This window comes from Amblyomma mixtum, chromosome 4 (genome assembly GCF_055824585.1).
Source record: "Amblyomma mixtum isolate Tamu chromosome 4, ASM5582458v1, whole genome shotgun sequence".
NCBI classification, from domain to species: domain Eukaryota; kingdom Metazoa; phylum Arthropoda; class Arachnida; order Ixodida; family Ixodidae; genus Amblyomma; species Amblyomma mixtum.
The window spans coordinates 150,198,664-150,217,870 of NC_143015.1; the positions used below are offsets into that span (position 1 = coordinate 150,198,664).

Below are 19,207 nucleotides of genomic sequence, written 5' to 3' on the forward strand. Positions count from 1 at the left end.
AGAACCGTTGTCAAGCTGCTCGAGAAGCAGCTTTTTGTTCTTATCCTTGCATTTATTTCTGTATTGAAAGAAATGCTAAATAAATTGATTTGATTTGAAGGCCCGAAGGCATTGATGAGGGAAGTGGTTGTTTACAGTGGTTGAGTACAGGGCGTTTCAGTTCTAATTATACAATGGTAGCTAAGTCGGAAGAAAAACACTCATGATTCATGACGGAGGCTGAACTTCCAGGAAGGTGGTTATAGTCCTTTGCTGTATGTGCAAGGAAAAACTCTGGTACGCATTTTGTTTCAAAGAAAGAAATACCGATTTCATACACATGATCAACTCGTAATGAAACATATGACGGAGGGAGTATAAGATTGCTGCGCAGTCTGGGGTTATGGTACAGGGTCCGTCAAAAGTTCCAAGGCCACAGGGTTTGCTTTTGAGCAGCATAGTCGGGCTGTTGAGATACCCTCGAAGCTCAAAATATCTGTAGAGAATAGAAGAAGGATCATTCCACCATCTGAGAACCTCGATAGCTCTATCAGAATCTTAAGTGCCAGGATATATCAATGAAAAGCGGACCATGTGGCCTGGGAACTTTTGACGGACCCTGTACATTATTTTATGAATTAAACAAAGGCGAGCGTGCTTTCGACAGCTAGCACGAGATGCTAACTGCAATTGAGAAATGCTTGAAGTGATCAACATGAGTAGACAATGCAAGCAGCCCAGTATAGGGCAGCACTTAGTCGATGCTTCCCAGTTGTTGCACTAGAAGAATAGGTGTTCACCCGTAGGCACTGATGCAAATTTCAGGGATAGCTATGGTGGTGAAAAATGGTCATGCCAGGTACAGGTGTGGGATGTCCATCATGTTTATGCCCCTACACTCATGTTAGCACTCCAGGCAAGCTCCAGTGAATCTCTTACACTGAGAGTGTAGGAGTGCAGTGACCAGGTGTAGGGTGTGGGGACAGGGGTTTGCATGCCCCCACACGCTCACTCATCCATCTGCAGCAGGTAAAGTTTGACAAGTACATTTACCATCAGCACTGAATGGCACTAATCCTCCATGGATGCCCAGAGAGCTTGACGTTACTGTAACATGTGAAAAGGCGCTCTCGGTGCTTCACCCAGTACCTGGCATACTTTTCGACATTCTCTGACACCTTCGCGAGCAAGATGCTGGTTAGCTTAAGGGGGGACACTGGTCTTGAAAAAAAAAATTTTTATTAATGAAGTCACAGTTACGAAATCTTCAGGGCTTATGTATTTTTGTGTGCTGATTCTAAATATGGTGTTTAATTTCATGTAAAACAAATCCTTGAGCACTTATGCACTTTTTATGCTAGTATTTTGTGGAGAGTTTTGAAGAAAATTTGCTGCAGGAAACACGCTGAAATGTATGTCATTGGGTTCTCTTGACACCAAAAAATACAATAAGGGTGAAATTGTCTTCCTGCCTATCATAGAACTTAAGTTATAGAGTTTTGAAGTTGTCGCTTGAGAAATGAGAAAGAAAATGTGTACTCCTGTGTGTGAAGTGGCAGCTTCAGTACCCTATTACTCAAGTTCTGTGAGAGCCAGGATGATAATTTTACCCTTATTGCATTCCTTGGTGTCAAGAGAACCCAATGGCATACATTTCAGCGAGTTTCCTGCAGCAAATTTTCTTCAAAACTCTCCGCAAAATACTTGCATAAAAAGTGCATAAGTGCTCAAGGAATTGTTTTACACGAAATTAAATGACATATGTAGAATCAGCGCACAAAAATACATGTGCCCTGAAAGTTTCATAACTATGACTAAACTAATAAAATTTTCTTTTCAAGACCAGGGTCCCCCCTTAAATGGTGCCAAGAATGGTCACCGACACTCGGGAGGCTACTTGCTGCCCCACAGAGCGACTGAAAAGTTCAGTTTTTGTGATGGCATTCTATGCTTACTTTTGCGTCAGCTTCACATGAGAATCTTGAGCAGCTCTATCGAAAGAGAAGATCTGCAGTTTGTAACACCTCTCTTTTATGCTCAACACACGCACTAGCTGAAGATGTAACGAGCTGTTTATTAAAAACTTTAATTGTAACTGTAAAAGAGCGGTTACACTGCCTTTGCAGGTACGTAACTAGTAGTGAACTCTCGTGCATACAGCAATTATGAAACAGAACATCAATGCAACCCTACCTGGGCCCGGTCAGTCGGCTCGAACTCACGGTCTGTCGTGTGTGACGAGGAGCTGGGGTACTCCCTAGACACCACACAGAGGAACTCAGCATGATCATCGTTGCCGTAGTTGTATGACGAACCGATGTTGATCAGCTGCAAGGAGGCGAGACAATGGCGAGAGGATTAGCAAAGTGAATATGGATCAAACACTAACCACTGCAACGTGAGCATTGCACTCAATAAATCTCAACACTCCAGTGCTTTCATATGGGCTACGTGAGATACTGTTAGGCTTCAGATGGATTTTGAGGGCACAGAAGCAAACAGGCAGTTTTGCTTTTGGCCCCCACTGAATGATGGTTTGGTATCAAAGTAGCAAACCGTGCATGAAGCAACAGAATTCCACACTCACTGAACCACTACGGAGGGCCAACACAACACACCCCATCTTGCAATTAAATGCGTCAAAAAGTGCTGCCAAAAGTAAAATACTCTTGCACCAGAAGAGTGTGGTCTAGCCTCATAAGTGATTGCATCCAGAGACAAAGATGTGTTAATAAAATCTCCAATTAACTAAGAAGTTTGTTTAATATGAACTTCCTACATGGTTCTCATGAACAATGTCTTACATTTCATTGCATCCAATTCAGCAAGCACATACAATCACATTGCCACTAGTAAACCTAAACTATGTCTAACGAGCTGCTTTCATAACATGTGGAATTCATGCTGGCTAACTAAGCTTCTGCCAGGCTAATGGCAATGAGCAGAAGAGTGGAAATGAATCGCACAAAAATCTCAAAAAGATGGACAGAGCAAACCATGTGGACATGGCACTGAGTGAGGTGAAGAACCAACAGGCACAGTAAAACTAGAGCATGTACGGTGAAAAAGCCCCTTGGCAATAAGCTCACATACTGGTGCTATTCCCTAGGGACCTCTAGTGAAGAAATAAAAGAAAAAAATTACACCATCTTCTAAAACAATAAACACGTGCCCTTGAAAAGAACTCTCTTTGGCCGTTCAGTACATTCTTATTCAGGCCATCAGACTGCTTTCATCACCCAAACAAGATACAAATGAACTCGGCCTAACTAGGTCTGTTGAATCTTTTGTTACGGCCGTGTCACCTTATCTATGATGCAGCAAGTATTTCTTTACAACGCTTCTTGCTTTGCCGTCCGCCTTTGGAAGTGTATTCCTTCTTTCCTTTTTCTATTTTTTGATTGTGCACATTCCTTCGTGGCTGATTGTTAATATAGCACGTTTTCTTTCTTTGCCGCTCTTAAACTCAACTAAGCAATTGTTCAAGAACAATGTATCCACTCCTGCTTTGACTGCCAAGAGGCAGTTGGCAGTATCTGATAAATAGTAAATATAATAATACAGTCAAGCCCACTTATAACAATACTGGTTATAACAATATATCGGATATAACAATGGTCAGTCATGGCACCATCAGCTTTGCTATGTGTTCTATGGTAAAATAAACTGCTTATAGCAATGCTGTCAAGGCACATTATTGGTTATAACAATTAAATCTGGTAATTGAGCGTCAACCGTTATAGAAAAAAAAAAAAAAAAGGGAATGCTACAACCACACCAGCAAAACCATGCTTACAACACAAAAGTGCGCACATGTGGGGCCGACCAATGGACTAAGCTGGCGCAGCAACGCCACGAAAGCAAAAGAGGCAGGCGTCATCGCGTCAGGAGAGCTGCTGCATTGCTGCATTGGCTACGCGCGCCATGCGTACCCCCAATCAGTCAGTGCAATGCGCGTGCGTGCAGCCAGCGCGGTTTTTCTCTTCTCAGCTGTCACCGCACCCTTAGTTCTGCATGCTTCTTGAATTTCCCGTAAGAATCACTTCCAGAAAGCCGGCTTGATTCCTGTGACGCGGAGGTGCGCGAAACTCCTGGTGGCGCAGTGATGGCGGTGCTTTGGTCATCGGTGAACGGTGAACATTGTTCCGGTTCCCTGAAGTTCGAATTAACGAGCTTTTACAGGCATTAGAACAATCAAACCACTCCGGATATTTACTGTCAATAAATGCGGGGAAGTTTGTCATCTTTTCTTTTTTTTGGCACAACCCTGTTATAAGAATTATTGGCTATAACAATGGTATTTCCATGGCGCTTGAATATTGTTATAAGTGGGCTTGACTGTAACTAAACGGAGGTAGAAGGGGACGCTCACCTGCTCGAAGCGCCACCCATCGGACATGGTGGACACCATCTGGGTGAGCTCATCCTCGTGGCACTGGAGCACGCGGTAGACATGCTTGCGGGCGTCCCGCGCCCGATGGTTCTGCTGCCGCTCCTGAATGAGCCGCTTGACCAGCTTGACCAGCTCCGCTATGTTGTAGAACTCGGCCTCCTCCAGCACCCCTGCCGGTCGACAAATTGGATCAGAATCCAAACCACGCCGATACCGTACCAACCGCTTGCGCGTGGACGACGCAGTCTTCACAAACAGGCTAACACCTGGCTCAAAAACTACGTGGACACTTTGGAAACTAAAGTGTTAAGAGACGAAAGCCGAGGACACTATGCCGTGACGACTTCCGCTGGATGTGACGACACACCGTTCCCGTGGCTATATCAATACCAAAATTATACATCTTTTGGGGGTCTTAAGTGTTAATTACGCTTAATTACACATTTCTCCCTCTAATTTCACACAAATCCAACATTTTTCCGACCATTCTTTCACTATGCCGTGACAACTTCCGATGGATGTGACGTCGCACCGTTCCCGTGGCTATATCGACATCCGCTATTTCGATGCAATTTCGACATTTTTGCCTATAATTAATTAACTAATTAACCTACAGTCATGAAACTTGGCTTCTAGGTTCATTGTTTCCTCCTCTATCTGAAGCAACCATTGGTTTTCTTCTATCTTTTTTAGAGCCCGAGTTAAACTCGTGTGACATGCTTTGTTAACAAACGACAGTAGGAGCCATTAAAGGCTTTCGCCTTAATACTAATGCTAGGACCACCCAACAGACTTGCACCTTCGCAATGCCATTAATACATATTAAGAACAACACCACCATTCAACATACAAAATAACTGCTTCAGGTATTGTTTCTCTCGAAACGTAATTGCGAACTGGAGTAACTTTAATAATGAAGCTGTTAAACAAACTAACACAAACGAGCACAAACAAATACAGTAAGTAACGGTCACTGGCAGATATGGAGTTGGTTCTCTGTGTAGCTATTACCTCCATCATGCCCTGAATTGAGTCTACTACTGAGTGAGAAAGCTTTCTGGTGATCCCCCATAACCCCAGCCTTGCACCAACTGCACCCAACTGATCACTGTAAATTTCCCCAACTCATCATTCCACTCAACTTCCTTCTACAGCCTCACCTAATGCCTTGTGCACAGAGATTTGTTTTGTCGCCACATCCCATTATCTCTTAAACCATGCTTCTGCAGCCAGTCGATTCAGTGGTCAACACCTGCCCCAATTACTCTTGAGCATAGAGTTTCTTACTATTACCTAGAGGGAAAGCTGGCAGCCCGTCTATGGGAGTTTGCGTGGAGGCCCCTCGAGACCACTTCAGCCACCATGGGCGCTCAAAGCATCATGGGGCGGTGAGCTACTTGTTGCGGAACTGCAACTTTTGGCCAAAAAATAATAGAAAAATAAAGTTGTTTGATAACTACAACCGTCCTAACATTCAATATCTTGTCTAATGATTGCAACAAACGAGCAGAAAAGCATTTAAGTGCAAAGTTTGCCCACAATAAGAGACGACTCGCTCTCCTATTGGCCAAGTAGTGAACACTATAAAAACTAATATTTCGTAATTAACAGGCGCACTTTTAAAAGTAAATATGTTTTCAAAAAAGGTGTTGTTGCTTAATTACTATAAGAGGTTTTTTAATGGCATTCCAGAAAAGTAAAACCTTTTATTGGCGTCGTGTGTCGTCGCGTTTTCACTACTATGGCTCTTGCACACTGCATTCGCGCGAAAGTCGTCTGCGCACACACGAACAGCGTTTTCGGAATGAAACATCTCAGTAGTGCCACTCCGTGTTCCAAAAAAATTACGACTGTGCCGCAACAAGTAGCTCACCGCCCCATGATGCTTTGGGCGTCCATGGTGGCTGAAGTGCAGCGCCGCCAGCTTTCCCTCTAGGTAATAGTAAGAAACTCTATGCTCTTGAGGGTGGTGATGATGAACACCTGAGGTGTGTTCTGTAAACAGTAGGAGGTTGTGTAGGCACCAGAATGGATGCAACACCTTTGAACTCCTCCCTCCTACCTACTTAGCATGATCTCCCACTCTGACATTTCCCTCTTTGCATTAACACAATTTGCGTCCACCAAGCCTGTGTTATGGCCTATTACAATACTGTTTGCCCCACATTTTATCAAGCTGTGTCAAACTTTGCACTCAATACCTGGAGGCCCACATTTAAATGAATGGCAGTTATTTTATTTCATGAGCTTTCTCCTATATTTTCTTTGTACGAACACCGTGGCTCACAGCAATCTCGATTCTCAAAAAACATGCTTATATTAAGTAAAGTTCAGTGTTTCCTTTACCAGACTGAACACATTCGCATGTGTACAGCTTAAAGGAGGTTAACCTGCGACTCAAGCTGCAAAACTTCAGAATTTTCCTAGCAGGAAAAGTACAAGAAAGCAGCGATGACTCTGCTATTCACCTTCTTCCGCAAGGTCCTTGTTGATAACCAGCTTTCCATGCCGCAGGTAGTTAAGGATGGGGCCAAAGTATGTTGGGTCACGGTCTATTAAGTAGGCTCCCGTCTCATCCTGCAAAACAGAAAACAACATATGGAAAGAAAGCAAAATTAAACCCCTTCATCATCATTAGCAGCAGCTGCATTATGTGCTATCGTGCTCAATGTGAGCAGCAACACACAAGCTGTGGCGGGAGCTCAGTTCACAAACCACTGCTACCCCAGTGGTGGTGGTGAAAGTTGATGCAATTAGCCGTCGATACGAAGTGTACTGAACATCTGCGGCAGCTAAGTGCTCTTTGTGAAGGTGCATAAGTTGACTATAAAGTAAATATCTCAGTCGCTTCTCTTTGGGCACATTGCAAGCAATAATAAGCACAATAGTACACTGCAGGGCAAAGGCAGCTCCTAATTCTCTCCAATTATTCTGCCTACGTCAATGCAACCCCCCCCCCCTCCTCCCCCCCCCCGATTGAGCAAACTTAAGAGCGTGAGCTCTTACTCATCATGTTTCGAGATTTCGTGGGGTCTGCTACCACCCTGAGATCACAGCACCATCTGTGGCAGCAACTAGAATACAGCACATCTCAGACGGTGGCAGCCTTTTTTACCTCACTTCTTCACCTGACTTTGAACTGTACCTGACTACAGTTTCCTTCTCCTGGAATACATTCAGTTACCCTATGCAATCACTGGTTACCCGTTCTCAGCATGACACATCGAGCTAGGTCCACTTCTTTCTCTCTTATCCTGCTAAGATATCATTAACTTGAGTTTTGTTTTCAAATCCATGTCGCTATCCAAGCATGATGCAAGCAGCACACTGTCAACATAGCAAACCGGATGCCAGCTATGGGACCTCGCTTTCTACTTTCTATGCACCTCGGAACCCGGCAAAACGAATGGGGTTTCACAAAGGGTAGCTGAAAGGCTTGAAAGTTTCACATGTGGCTACAAAAACACAAAGAGAAACAAAATGCTCATCATCATCATCCTCATCAGCCTGACTACACCGACTGCAGGGCAAAGGCCTCTCCCATGTCTCTCCAATTAACCCTGTTCTTTGTCAGTTGCTGCCACAGTATCCCCGCAAACTTCTTAATCTCATCCGCACATCCAACTTTCTGCCGTCCCCTGCTACGCTTGCCTTCTCTTGGAATCCACTCCGTTACCCTTAAGGACCAGCTGAATTGTATCAAATGCGCTTCCAACACTTCACACCGTAAACTACCACCACTTTTTTGCACAAACACCTATAAAGCCGTACTGCATGTAGATGCAGTATTCGCACTGCAAAGAGGTGACCCCAGGTGACAATAAATCTAAGGGTATCTACAAAAGTCATAAAAATCTTGATAATGGGCACAAACCAGTGCATAATGTTAGCAGACACCCAAATGAAAATTCGGCTCAGCCTAAACTGAAAACCACAGACAAGGAAGTTCGAACCTCTTAAACGAAGTTCAATCATTGCACTCACTGTGCACACCTGTCATGTATAAGCTCCCTCGAGTACATAGATTGAGTGCGTTCACAAAGGTGACATTTCTGTTACAGTCAATATAAATGTATGCAGAAACGGCAGTGTGGAAATGCTAATGTGCATCCTTTCTGCAACTTGTTTCCCTGACATTGGCAAGCCACTGCTGAGGTGGTCAAGTTTGTGCTGCTGCTTTTTATATCATGTTTTACTTACCTTGAAGCACTTTTTCGCTGTTAATGCTAATGAAGCGAAAGCAGAGCCAGCAAGTTTGCAGTGCCGTCTGCACGAAGCAATGCAACAGACTGCCTTTCACCTTTCTGAATTCTAAGCAATAAGCCTAGGGTGCTAGGAAATTGAGAAACTTCCCACAGATCACTTGCTCCACAGTATTTCACCGCTATTCAATGCGCACTGAAAAATGTAGTATCTACCACCGAGCACGCAGAAGTTAACCCAGTGCTAACACCCCTCTGTGGCACAGCATTTGAACAATCTATTATGATTATAGATAATGCTCCCAAGTCTATCACATTGCCACGAATCTTTGTAGCGTTTGTTTGTTGTGTTTATTTGTTCATGCTTCAAGGCTGCCGGCACGCCGCTTTATCGCTTCGTTTGTGACGCAAGACGCGCCTAGAATTATCTCGATTGATCGCATCCAGGCGGAGCCGATTCTACTTTGTGCCAGAATGTTCTAGTAACTTCCTAAGCTTAATCTCGAAGGTTCGCTATCAGCTTTAAAAAGAGCACGGCCGACAGCGGCGGGCATTCTGTTCGACGACAGCCGAGCACGCTTGTTGCTACGCCGCCGCCGAGTGATTCAGTTCTTTGCGGGCGCAAGTCAGCCCGAATAAAGAGTTTCGTTTCGAAGACGTTCTCGCTGTTTTCCTGTTCGCCGTAATGCAGTCACCACTACGTGACAACTTGCACAATGCCCCCCCCCCCCCCGCACACCCCCCGTTCCTAAAGTTTCATGAACAATAGCCCTACCAAACACAGATGCTAACAGAGAAGGACCTATGAAGCACTCCGTAGCGCTGCTGACTAGTGATGCAAAACTATCGGAAAATTGACTATCGATAGTATCGATAGTTTTTTTAAACTATCGATAGTGTAAAAACACTATCGATACTGCTACTATCGATAGACTATTGATAGTATTATCGATAGTACTACTAGCGATATTACCGCTATCAATAGCAAGACTATCGATAGTGAAACTGTAGATGGTAAGACTATTGATAGTAACAATATTTATATTATGCATTTTTTGGCCAGCGATATAACCATAACATTTGTGATACCTGATTGGTTTAACGGTCTCATGATGCTTAACGTCCCAAATTGAGGCAAGCTATGAGGGGTGCCGTAGTATAGGTTTCCAGTTCGGAGAAATACCTGGAACTGCATCCAACGTAAGAACAAACAGCAGAAGTTGTGCTGGCTTACACGACACTATCGTGCACTGCAGACGTCGTCTTGCTGGCGCAACCACTGCAGAAATGCTTTTCGCATACATGCTTCAGAACTAGGACATTCGCAAGCTAACATTTTATCCAGCAACTTTACGCAGGGAACGTCTGCAGAGCTCGCTGACGCGTAGGCCGCGAAAACCGGCGAGTCCTGTCAGTTACTCATACCATCACCTCCATACCACACGCTCGGGAAAGCAAGTTTAGGATGCAGTGGGTACGCATGGTTGATTTTATAGAATCGATAGCACCATATATAACAAGTAGTATCGATACGCCTATCGATAGTGCTATCAATAGAACTGTCCATAGTACTATCAATAGAACTGTCCATAGTACTATCAAAAGAACTATCCATAGTACTATCAAAAGAACTATCCATAGTACTATCAAAAGAACTATCCATAGTACTATCAAAAGAACTATCCATAGTACTATCAAAAGAACTATCCATAGTACTATCAAGAGAACTATCCATAGTACTATCAAGAGAACTATCGATAGTACTATCAAAAGAACTATGGATAGTACTATCAAAAGAACTATCGATAGTACTATCAAAAGAACTATCGATAGTACTATCAAAAGAACTATCGATAGTGCCATCAAAAGAACTATTGATAGTACTATCGATAGTCTTTTTTACCATCGATAGTATCGATAGTACTATCGATAGTTTTGCATCACTACTGCTGACCCGAAAATTGACGTATACTATCTTCATACACTTTCAGCATTGCTATACTTGCCACACCTGCGTGGGTGGCCTCGGCTCCACATATAAGGCCGCGGCAGGCACGCGATGAGGTCACGTGACCGGCGGCACGCTGTCGACACGGGAAACCGGATGCGTACTAGAGGACCTCGCCCACAAAGCTTCCCGCGCGCCCCGGCAGCGACCGGCTGACAGCACACTTCCTCCAATGTGTGTGTGAGACGATGCGCTGGGCGAACGCGAAGCGCCGAGCTGGGCAGCGTCGATCGAATAGGTCGGCAACGCGAGGCGCAACAGACTGCGTACGGCGACGATCTACATTAGGGCTCGGGAACGTATCTCGCCACGCGGGCCGCACTGACCTATTTTAGTGCGAAAGCTCCGCAGTGGCGCAGTGGTTAAAGCGCTCGTCTACCGAGCCTGAGTACCCGCGTTCGAACCCGACCGCGGCGGCCGCGTTTCGACGGAGGCGGAACGCAAAAAGGCGCCGGTGTGCTGTGCGATGTCAGTGCACGTTAAAGATCCCCAGGCGGTAGAAATTATTCCGGTGACCTCCACTACGGCACCTCTCTCTCTCTCTCTCTCCTTTCACTTCCGCCTACCTCCCTTCCCTTACGGCGCGGTTGAGGTGTCCGCCGAGATATGCGAGACAGATACTGCGCCACTTCCTTTCCTCAAAAAACCAATTTACCATTCCGATGGGTAAACCCCGAGCAAGATGTTGCAGTGTTTATGGGTTTGTGCCAAGTGAAATACACACATAAAGATAAACCAAATAAGTATCCGCGAATGGGATTCGAACACGCGGCGGCGCGAACTTATCAGCTTCGCTGGCCACTACGCGAGAGCACTATCGCAGCAGCCCAGCACGCCTTGTGTTAAACTGCAACACACTCTCGTGCTGTGCACTGTAATACATGGTCTTCCTCATCAACTAATACTAATATCGCGCTTTGAGCTATGTGGCGGTAGTGACAGGGGTGTGCGCTGCATGCGTTGGCGTGAATAACGTTATGGCTGAAACATAATACATGTTGGCGTTGACATCACTGCTGCAGAAACGCGGCAGTGGGACATAGAAGACGGGCATAACTTTCACTCTGGGTCAGTGGACACCTCAATCGCGCCTGGCGGTGGTGTCCACCTGAAATAAACTGCGCTTTCGCACAATATTTCGTGCTTAGCAATGCCAAACCGCCAGCCATTTTATTGTCTCCCAAGGGTCAGTGGGTGGAGAGGGGGGACGGGTAAAGGCGGAAAACAAAACTATGAGCAGGAGTAAATTTAAACACAAAGAATCAAATCGGATAAGTTAGAATCAACTGCAGCACTAAAGAAGCCCACTTCTCAACAAACTCGTTATTTTTTTGTTGCTAAGTTTTAGCACCGCATGAAAATTTTCTAGTTAAAAGAAAGTAGCGGAAGGGAAACGGAATAATTTCTCTCTTTTTTTGCCCAATAAAGTTGTTTCCATCCATCCACCCACTTTCTAAAGTTGGCACACAGTTTACATACTGGATCGTAGCGAAGCCATTTAGAGACCGTCAATGCACGTTAAAGAACCCCAGGTGGTCGAAATTTCTGGAGCCCTTCACTACGGCGTCTCTCATAGCCCTAGTCGCTTTGGGACGTTAAACCCCATAAACCAACCAAACCAATCAACCAACCGTGATAAAATCTAAGCTGACGTGTAATCCTACATTTATTTCTTCTGCTTATGGATTTCGGCTTCATCCGCCACGCACAAGCCCCGTTTGTCCTCGCGATGCCATCAGTGTGCCTCCTCCATTGGCTCATTCGGGAGTTTCGAATTCTAGTTAACGCCCTTCCCTATTACAAACTTTTGACAACTCGTTGCCGACCTGTTCCCCCCAAGGAGCCAGGGAGGGATGCGCCGTACACACGTCGCAATATGTATCAGACGTTTTCAGAAAATGTAGCCCTTTCCTACTACCCCCTTTTCTTACGTCCGCTAGCCCACAGAGAGGCGGCGCGCCGCTGCCGCTCGAGTACGCCGTCGCTAGCCTCGCCGCCATGCCAGAGGAGCCACCGCTCTGACGTAAGACACAACTCCCTACAAGTGGTGCCACATCACGGCGAATAAACGAACCAAGGCCCAATGGCGACGACAGCGAAATGTAACGTACTGCCACTGAGATCGAGGAAGCAATGGCCTCGCCTTCGCTCAGAACTTTGCCGTGCCCCCCACGCGACAGTTTTCCGCAAAAAGACACACCGGCTACCGCTAATACCTTTTTCCTCAGCAGGACGTGCAAAACGATACAAATTGCGAGGACACCGTGGCAACCATGGAGGAAAAAAATCTGAGGAGGGAGCGTCCGGCGACAACCTTGAAGCCTACTCTTAACAAGTAAAGATATAGCAAAAAAAAGAGAGTGTGTCCCCCCCCGTGATCGCACCACGTGATAGCGTGCGGTAAAGTCTAGCCCCGCTGCGCGCGCGCATGCGCCGATTAGCACGGTAGACTAACTGTAGATCAACTTCCTTGCTGTAGACGCCCGCGCCGCGGGTCGCGCATACGCGCGCACTAAAATATACCGGAATCAAAACATAAAGGACCGGCTCGGAGAGCGAAAAACTGAGGGAGAAAACGACTTCAAAACACATCGGCTTGCGAACGCTGGCCGCGTGACGTCATGCTCCCTCCTTAGTTTTTTTTCCTCCATGGTGGCAACTAAACTGTTGAGAGGCGAAAGCCAAGAACACAATGCCGTGACGACTTCCGGTGGATGTGACATCACACCGTTCCCGTGGCTGCATCTATACCCAAATTATACATCTTTCGGGGATGTTAAGTGTTAATTACTCTTAATTACACATTTTCCCATCTAATTTGACACAAATCCGACGTTTTTCCGACCATTTTGTGACAATTTTCACTATGTCGCGACGATTACCGGAGGGTCGCGACGACTACCGGTAGATGTGAGGTCACACCGTCCCCGTGGCTATATCGACGTCCGCGCTATTTCGCCATTTTTGCCTATAATTAACTAATTAATCTAGTCATCAAACTTGGCTTCTAGGTTTATTTTTTCCTCCTCTATCTGAAGCAGCCATTTGTTTTCTTCTATCTTTTTAGTCCACGAGTTAAACGCGTGTGACACGCTTTGTAAACGGACGACAGTATGAGCCATTAAAGCTGAGCAGATCACACACCTCTCTGTGAGGCGCGACTGCGCCCCGAACTTGAAAGCACTACTTCCGGTGAGCTAGCAGGCGTGCGAAGAGCGCGAAGTGTACGTACAAACCAACACACGCAAGACATCACCGCTCTCTTTTTTTACGAGCGTGCAGTAGCGCAGAACAAGGCACTCGATCCCCACCCCGGCCATACACTGCCGTCGTCGTACTGCCACACATAAAACGGCCATCGTTTGTCTACCTATAACGTCCCAACAACGGTGCAGCGCCGCGGACGCTAGGGGTCGCCACCGTCAGAGTCCTTTGACAGCTTTACTGGCCGATCAGAGGGCAACAATCTGCTGTGCTATACCATGAAATAATCGTGGGGAGAGAGCGGGCTTGGTTAGGAACGTCACCAGAGAAGCGTTGGCTTAATATAACTAGGCGCACAGCGAGCTATAATCCGGCACTGCAGCATATTTATTTTCTACACAAAAAATAGTATTTTCGGCAGAGTACACGTTAAAGAACCCCAGGTGGCCTAAATTAATCCGAAGCACTAAACTGCGGCAACCCTGACAGCTCCCATATGTGTCGCTTCGGGACGATGAACTCCACGTACCGAATACAATCTCCGCGTATGCAGAATCCTTATGCACGGGTTCCACGGGACAACTAAGTGGTCAATGATCACTCAGGTACGTCAGTGCTGCACGGCGCCCGCATCTAGGTAGAACACCGAGTCCTCCGATCGACGCTGCGCCGCAGCGCGATCGCTCTGGGCGGCGTACAAAGCTCTCCCAAGACGTTACGCAGAAGTTTCACGACCAAGCAGTAAGAAGCTATCAAAAGATGCTGCAGCCTCGCTTATTTGTGATTTAAAAAAAAGGCCCTCCACCGTCTGGAAGACGTTAAAGTAACCAGCGTTAGCTGTTTGGTTAACTAGAATTCATCGTATTGGACCGTGACGTCATCAATGGCACGCGGCAGGTGGTTGTTTCTACAGTGCTATTGTAGATGGCGCAACAAGTCGCAATGCGAGGCATGCTGTTTTCTAGTTGCTGTCACAGATGGCGGTGTGATCCCAGGGTGGTAGCAGACCCCACGAAATCTCGAAACGTGATGAGTAAGAGCTTGGACTAACACCCTTCCGAGTCGCCGATCAATTCGCTCTCGCCCTACCATCTGCCAGCCTTCCCGGTTAGCCTACCGTTGGTACAGCAACTGCCCCGAACCAGGACAAACGTTCTTAACTTCTTGAAAAAGCTGCATAGCTTTCCTTTGTAGCCGCATGGCTGAGCTTGGGTGGTTGTTAATGAGCCATTACTGGCTAATTACAAATCTACTCCACCTCGAGGGCTTCCCTCTAAACATTGCTCAACACTTTTGAAACATTCCGGACATTCGTCAGCTCCGAAAAAAGAAACCAGTGCACAATTTATGATCAGTTGTCGGCAGGTCAAATGCAAGCATAATGACCGGAACATAGGAAGGTATAACGATTTAATTATTCTTTTTCTCGCTTCGTGAATGGCTGAAGTAACGTCAGGCTCCCGTCATCGCTGGGCTTCAGCCAACGACTCAAGGGGGGCATGAGATGTAGCGAACAAAAATGGAATAGTACTGGCAGAAACCGGCACAATGTCACGTAGTGGTGACTGCGGCCCGGTGAACAGGAAAACAGCGAGAATTGCTTCCAAACGCAACTCTTTATTTGGGCTGACTTGCGCCCGCAAAGAACTTGATCACTCGGCGGCGGCGTAGCAACAAGCGTGCTCGGCGTTCGTCGAACAGAATGCCCGCCGCTCTAGGCCGTGCTCTTTTTAAAGCTGATAGCGAACTTTCGAGATAAAGCTTGGAAAGTTACTAGAACACTCTGGAACAACGTAGAGTCGGCTCCGCATGGATGCGATCATTCGAGATAAATCTAGGTGCGTCTTGCATCACAAATTAAGCGATAAAGCGGTGTGAAGATTGAACAAACACTACAAACATTCGCGGCAATATTACACCCTGCCCGACCTCGTAGATGCAATCGCATGAAATGTTTGGCAAACAGGAAAAAAAAATGGCGTCACCGATGACAGAAGCTCGCCACACGCAGCGGAGGATGACAAACTGCCGTGGAACGAGACGATGCGCAAAACAAAACTGTGCACAAACAGCAAGCCCAAACAGCTTCACCTCTTTCCGCGAGAACTGAAGCGCCAGCCACAAAAATGTGGGGAACAAAAATTTATGAAAAATAAACAACTTCTGGAAAACTTTTTTTCTAGCGACACAGCCATAAATCGTACATATCTACTGCAACAACTTGTATAAAACATTGTTCCTCATCGTGTGTAAAGCAGATTCAACCGCAATCCGATTTTACTAACAGAACATAGGCTTGATTTCGTCTAAAAAAGTTAGTTAACGGAGGAGATCACCTTACAAGTGGTTGTTAATGACGGTATTTTACACGCCCAAGCGACACCCTGGCTCCGACTTGGGTGTTTTCTAAGAAACCTGCATTGCGCTCTCGGAGAACGGGTATTTTAGCATTTCCCCACCATCGTAACGCAGCCATTGTGCCCGGGACTGAACCTGGGCGCGGCGTTATGCTCGGTACCACACACTCTCATTGGCCCAGACGCGCCACTGCGGTATACTATCCCAGGCAGCACAGGTAATTGGCCCAATACTGGAAATGTATTGGCAAATGCAGGTGGCCAGAGTGAGAACAGTCATTTCAGTACCAATGAAACCAGTACCTGCCGATATACTGGAAATGACTGGTTTCACTCTCGTCCTTTGTGTGACCGGCCTCTGCAAATACATTTCCAATATTGGCCCAATTAGCTGTGCCGCTGAAGGCACCACTGGCCATGCACTGTGAACGGACCACAGCGGCTAATTACTGACCATACGCCAACGCGGTTTACTGCACAGGCGCGCCCGGAGTCCTTCAATCGTGCCAAAATTCTAGACTAAAACCGAAGTGCAGTCCTCGTCAAAAGTGCGAACCCCACCACGAGGGTGGCCGGAGCAGCTCTCTCGAACCGTCCACGGTCGCAGAGGGCTACAAACTTTTGACAAATACTGCACGTCCAGCGGCCAGTTCCTAAAAGGTAAGCAGACGGATACACCGCCTGTGAGCCGCCTTTAGCCACCTACTGGTGACGTCCAACGACATTAAGAGTTACTACGAGCAGCCCTGAACAGTTCATCTGGGAGCCGAAGAGCGGCGCGACAGTCTGCAAACTCCCCAAGTTTGAGCCAATCGTAGTGGCCGATTTTAAAACGTGGGCCTTGAGGCTGGACGGGAGAAGGCCGCAGGGTGTGTCTGCAACATGCGCAGGCGTTCAGGGTGCTGCAACATCACGTCGAGCGCGCGCACACGCGCTTTTCGTGGGCTCAAAGAGGGACCCACCCCGAACAGGGGAAATCCCCTCTACACACACTTAGGACAAACGCAAAACATGGTAAAAGGAAAAGGCAGGCAAGCAACAACAGTTCGTATTAAGTATAGTGAACGATATAGTTAACTAGAGTGTGAAGAAAGTGCAGCCTAACCCACTGCACACAGATGGAAGAGAGAACAAGGTTGAACGGAGTAGGGACGCCAAATTTTGGCTTCAGGGTCCTTCCTTGGAATGGTGCCCGAGAATGTCAGTGAACATAGATCGTCACGCAGAATTCGCCTACGCCTTTATCTCCATCAAAACTACGCGTTCACACATTACTTGAGCCCCCCAAATCTCAACACATATTGCTTGTCCCGTGTCCTCCATTCCTTTTTTTTCCTTCGTCTACCAAGTGCGTTACAGTGCATGCTTCTAGGAACTATAAAAACGATGCCCGTCCGCAAGCACTGTTAGATCAGCCCTCCCCCCCCCCCCCCCTCCTTTCATTCGCTGCATAGGCCCCCTCCTTAGCTTCTATGTACCGCTCGCCTGCACGGTTCTCGCGGAATGACTATAGGGGAGGCATTAGCTGGATTCCGTCCAAGACGGCACACCCAGAAGGAACAAGCCGGCCGGCAAGTCGAGACAAAGCTCGAAAGACGGCAGTAAAATAAGGCGGGGAGTAAGAAGAAGGCGACGGACAGGCGTTTGGCACCAGCGTGCCAGGAGCGTAAAGGGTTGGCTGAGGCTCAGTTATGCAGAACGGACGGCTCGCGCTTGGCGCCGCCGCCGACACCACGCGTTTGCAACATGGCTGAGCTGTTCCGCAACGCATTACATAAAGCCCGAACCGAAAGTGCGAACGAGAAGAATAAAAATAAAAATAAAAGGAATATAAAGAGCTGCATATTCGGTTCCGCGCGCACCCGAGCGCGACTTCCGCAACGCTTGCGCTAAGAGCCCTAAGGTGTATATACCGGCTGCGGGATGTGTATGGGTTAGTCGCGTTTCTGTAAGCTGCAGAGGCTAAAAGCGTCGCAACCAACAGCCCGTACGTCAGTCGAAACCCCCTTATAAAAATTTTTTTGGACACTCTATAGACGTCTGTCTATAAAGTCCATATCTATAGACTAATACCAGAGAACAGTCTATAGGCAATACAAACGCTATAGATAGTCTATAGACAATATAGAGATTTATGGCCACACACCTTTAGTAGACTTTGTCTATAGACTATGAATAGACAAAAATAAATATCTAAAGAAGGTAATAGAGTCTACAATAAGTCTGCCTATACAGACTGCCTATAGACCATTTTTATAAGGGCGCGTTATGACGGAATAGTTTATAACGAAGGAATGGTGGTTCCCATTGGAAGCTAGGTCAACAAGGGCTATAACGAAGTTACGGCTATAACGAAGGAACTGCTAGGCCCCATAAACTTTATCATAAGGAATTTCAGCTGTAATATATATGTCATTATCAGTACCGGCCAAACTGTGCCCCACTGCGGGACAAAGAAATCTTCCACAAATCTCTAGTCGGCCCTGTCCTGCGACAGCTGCGGCCACTTTATACCGACAAACTTACTAATCACATCTGCTCACTTAACTCCCTGGCGAGGCCCATACTGCGCTTACCTTCGGATGGAATCCACTCGTTTACCTTAAGTTTACAATTGGTTACCGTGTCTCCACATTACATGCCCTGCACACGCCCATTCCTTCTTGCCCTGACCCACTGTGCTCTCCTACTCTCTCTTAACGATCGTTTTACTTTTCACCGTTTGCTACGCTGTCAATTAGTACTTTAGTAGTCCTCAATTAGCGCCGCCGTAAAGCTGCCAAAAGATGGTAAGAAAACTCGGAGTATTAACTTTCAAAGGGAACTTTCGTTTTAGTCCGGAGCTTGAACCCCGGACCACCGCCTGTCAGGACAGTCGCCCTGACCACTAAGTTAACCAGGACGGCAAAAAGAAAACTGGCCGGCCGAACTGACCGACAGCTCAAATTGGGAACGGCACTAGGCTAACGTATTTCGGGAATTACCGACGCGGTGTACGTTTTAGTCAAAGGAGTAATTATTCGATGACTGCTCCCTCGATTGAAATCAACTGCACCTTGAACAT

The 19,207-nt window shown here is 46.6% G+C and overlaps 1 protein-coding gene across 1 annotated transcript in view; it reads right to left on the reverse strand.

Moving 5' to 3' along the window:
• Positions 1–19,207, reverse strand: part of inc (BTB/POZ domain-containing protein inc) — a 32,552-nt gene that overhangs the window by 7,581 nt on the left and 5,764 nt on the right. Inside the window, exons 2-4 of the mRNA XM_089588309.1 lie at positions 6,841–6,949; positions 4,352–4,542; positions 2,173–2,307 (exon numbers count right to left, since the gene is read on the reverse strand). Coding sequence (XP_089444435.1) covers positions 2,173–2,307; positions 4,352–4,542; positions 6,841–6,949 — 435 coding nt within the window. The remainder of the gene's footprint in view (positions 1–2,172; positions 2,308–4,351; positions 4,543–6,840; positions 6,950–19,207) is intronic.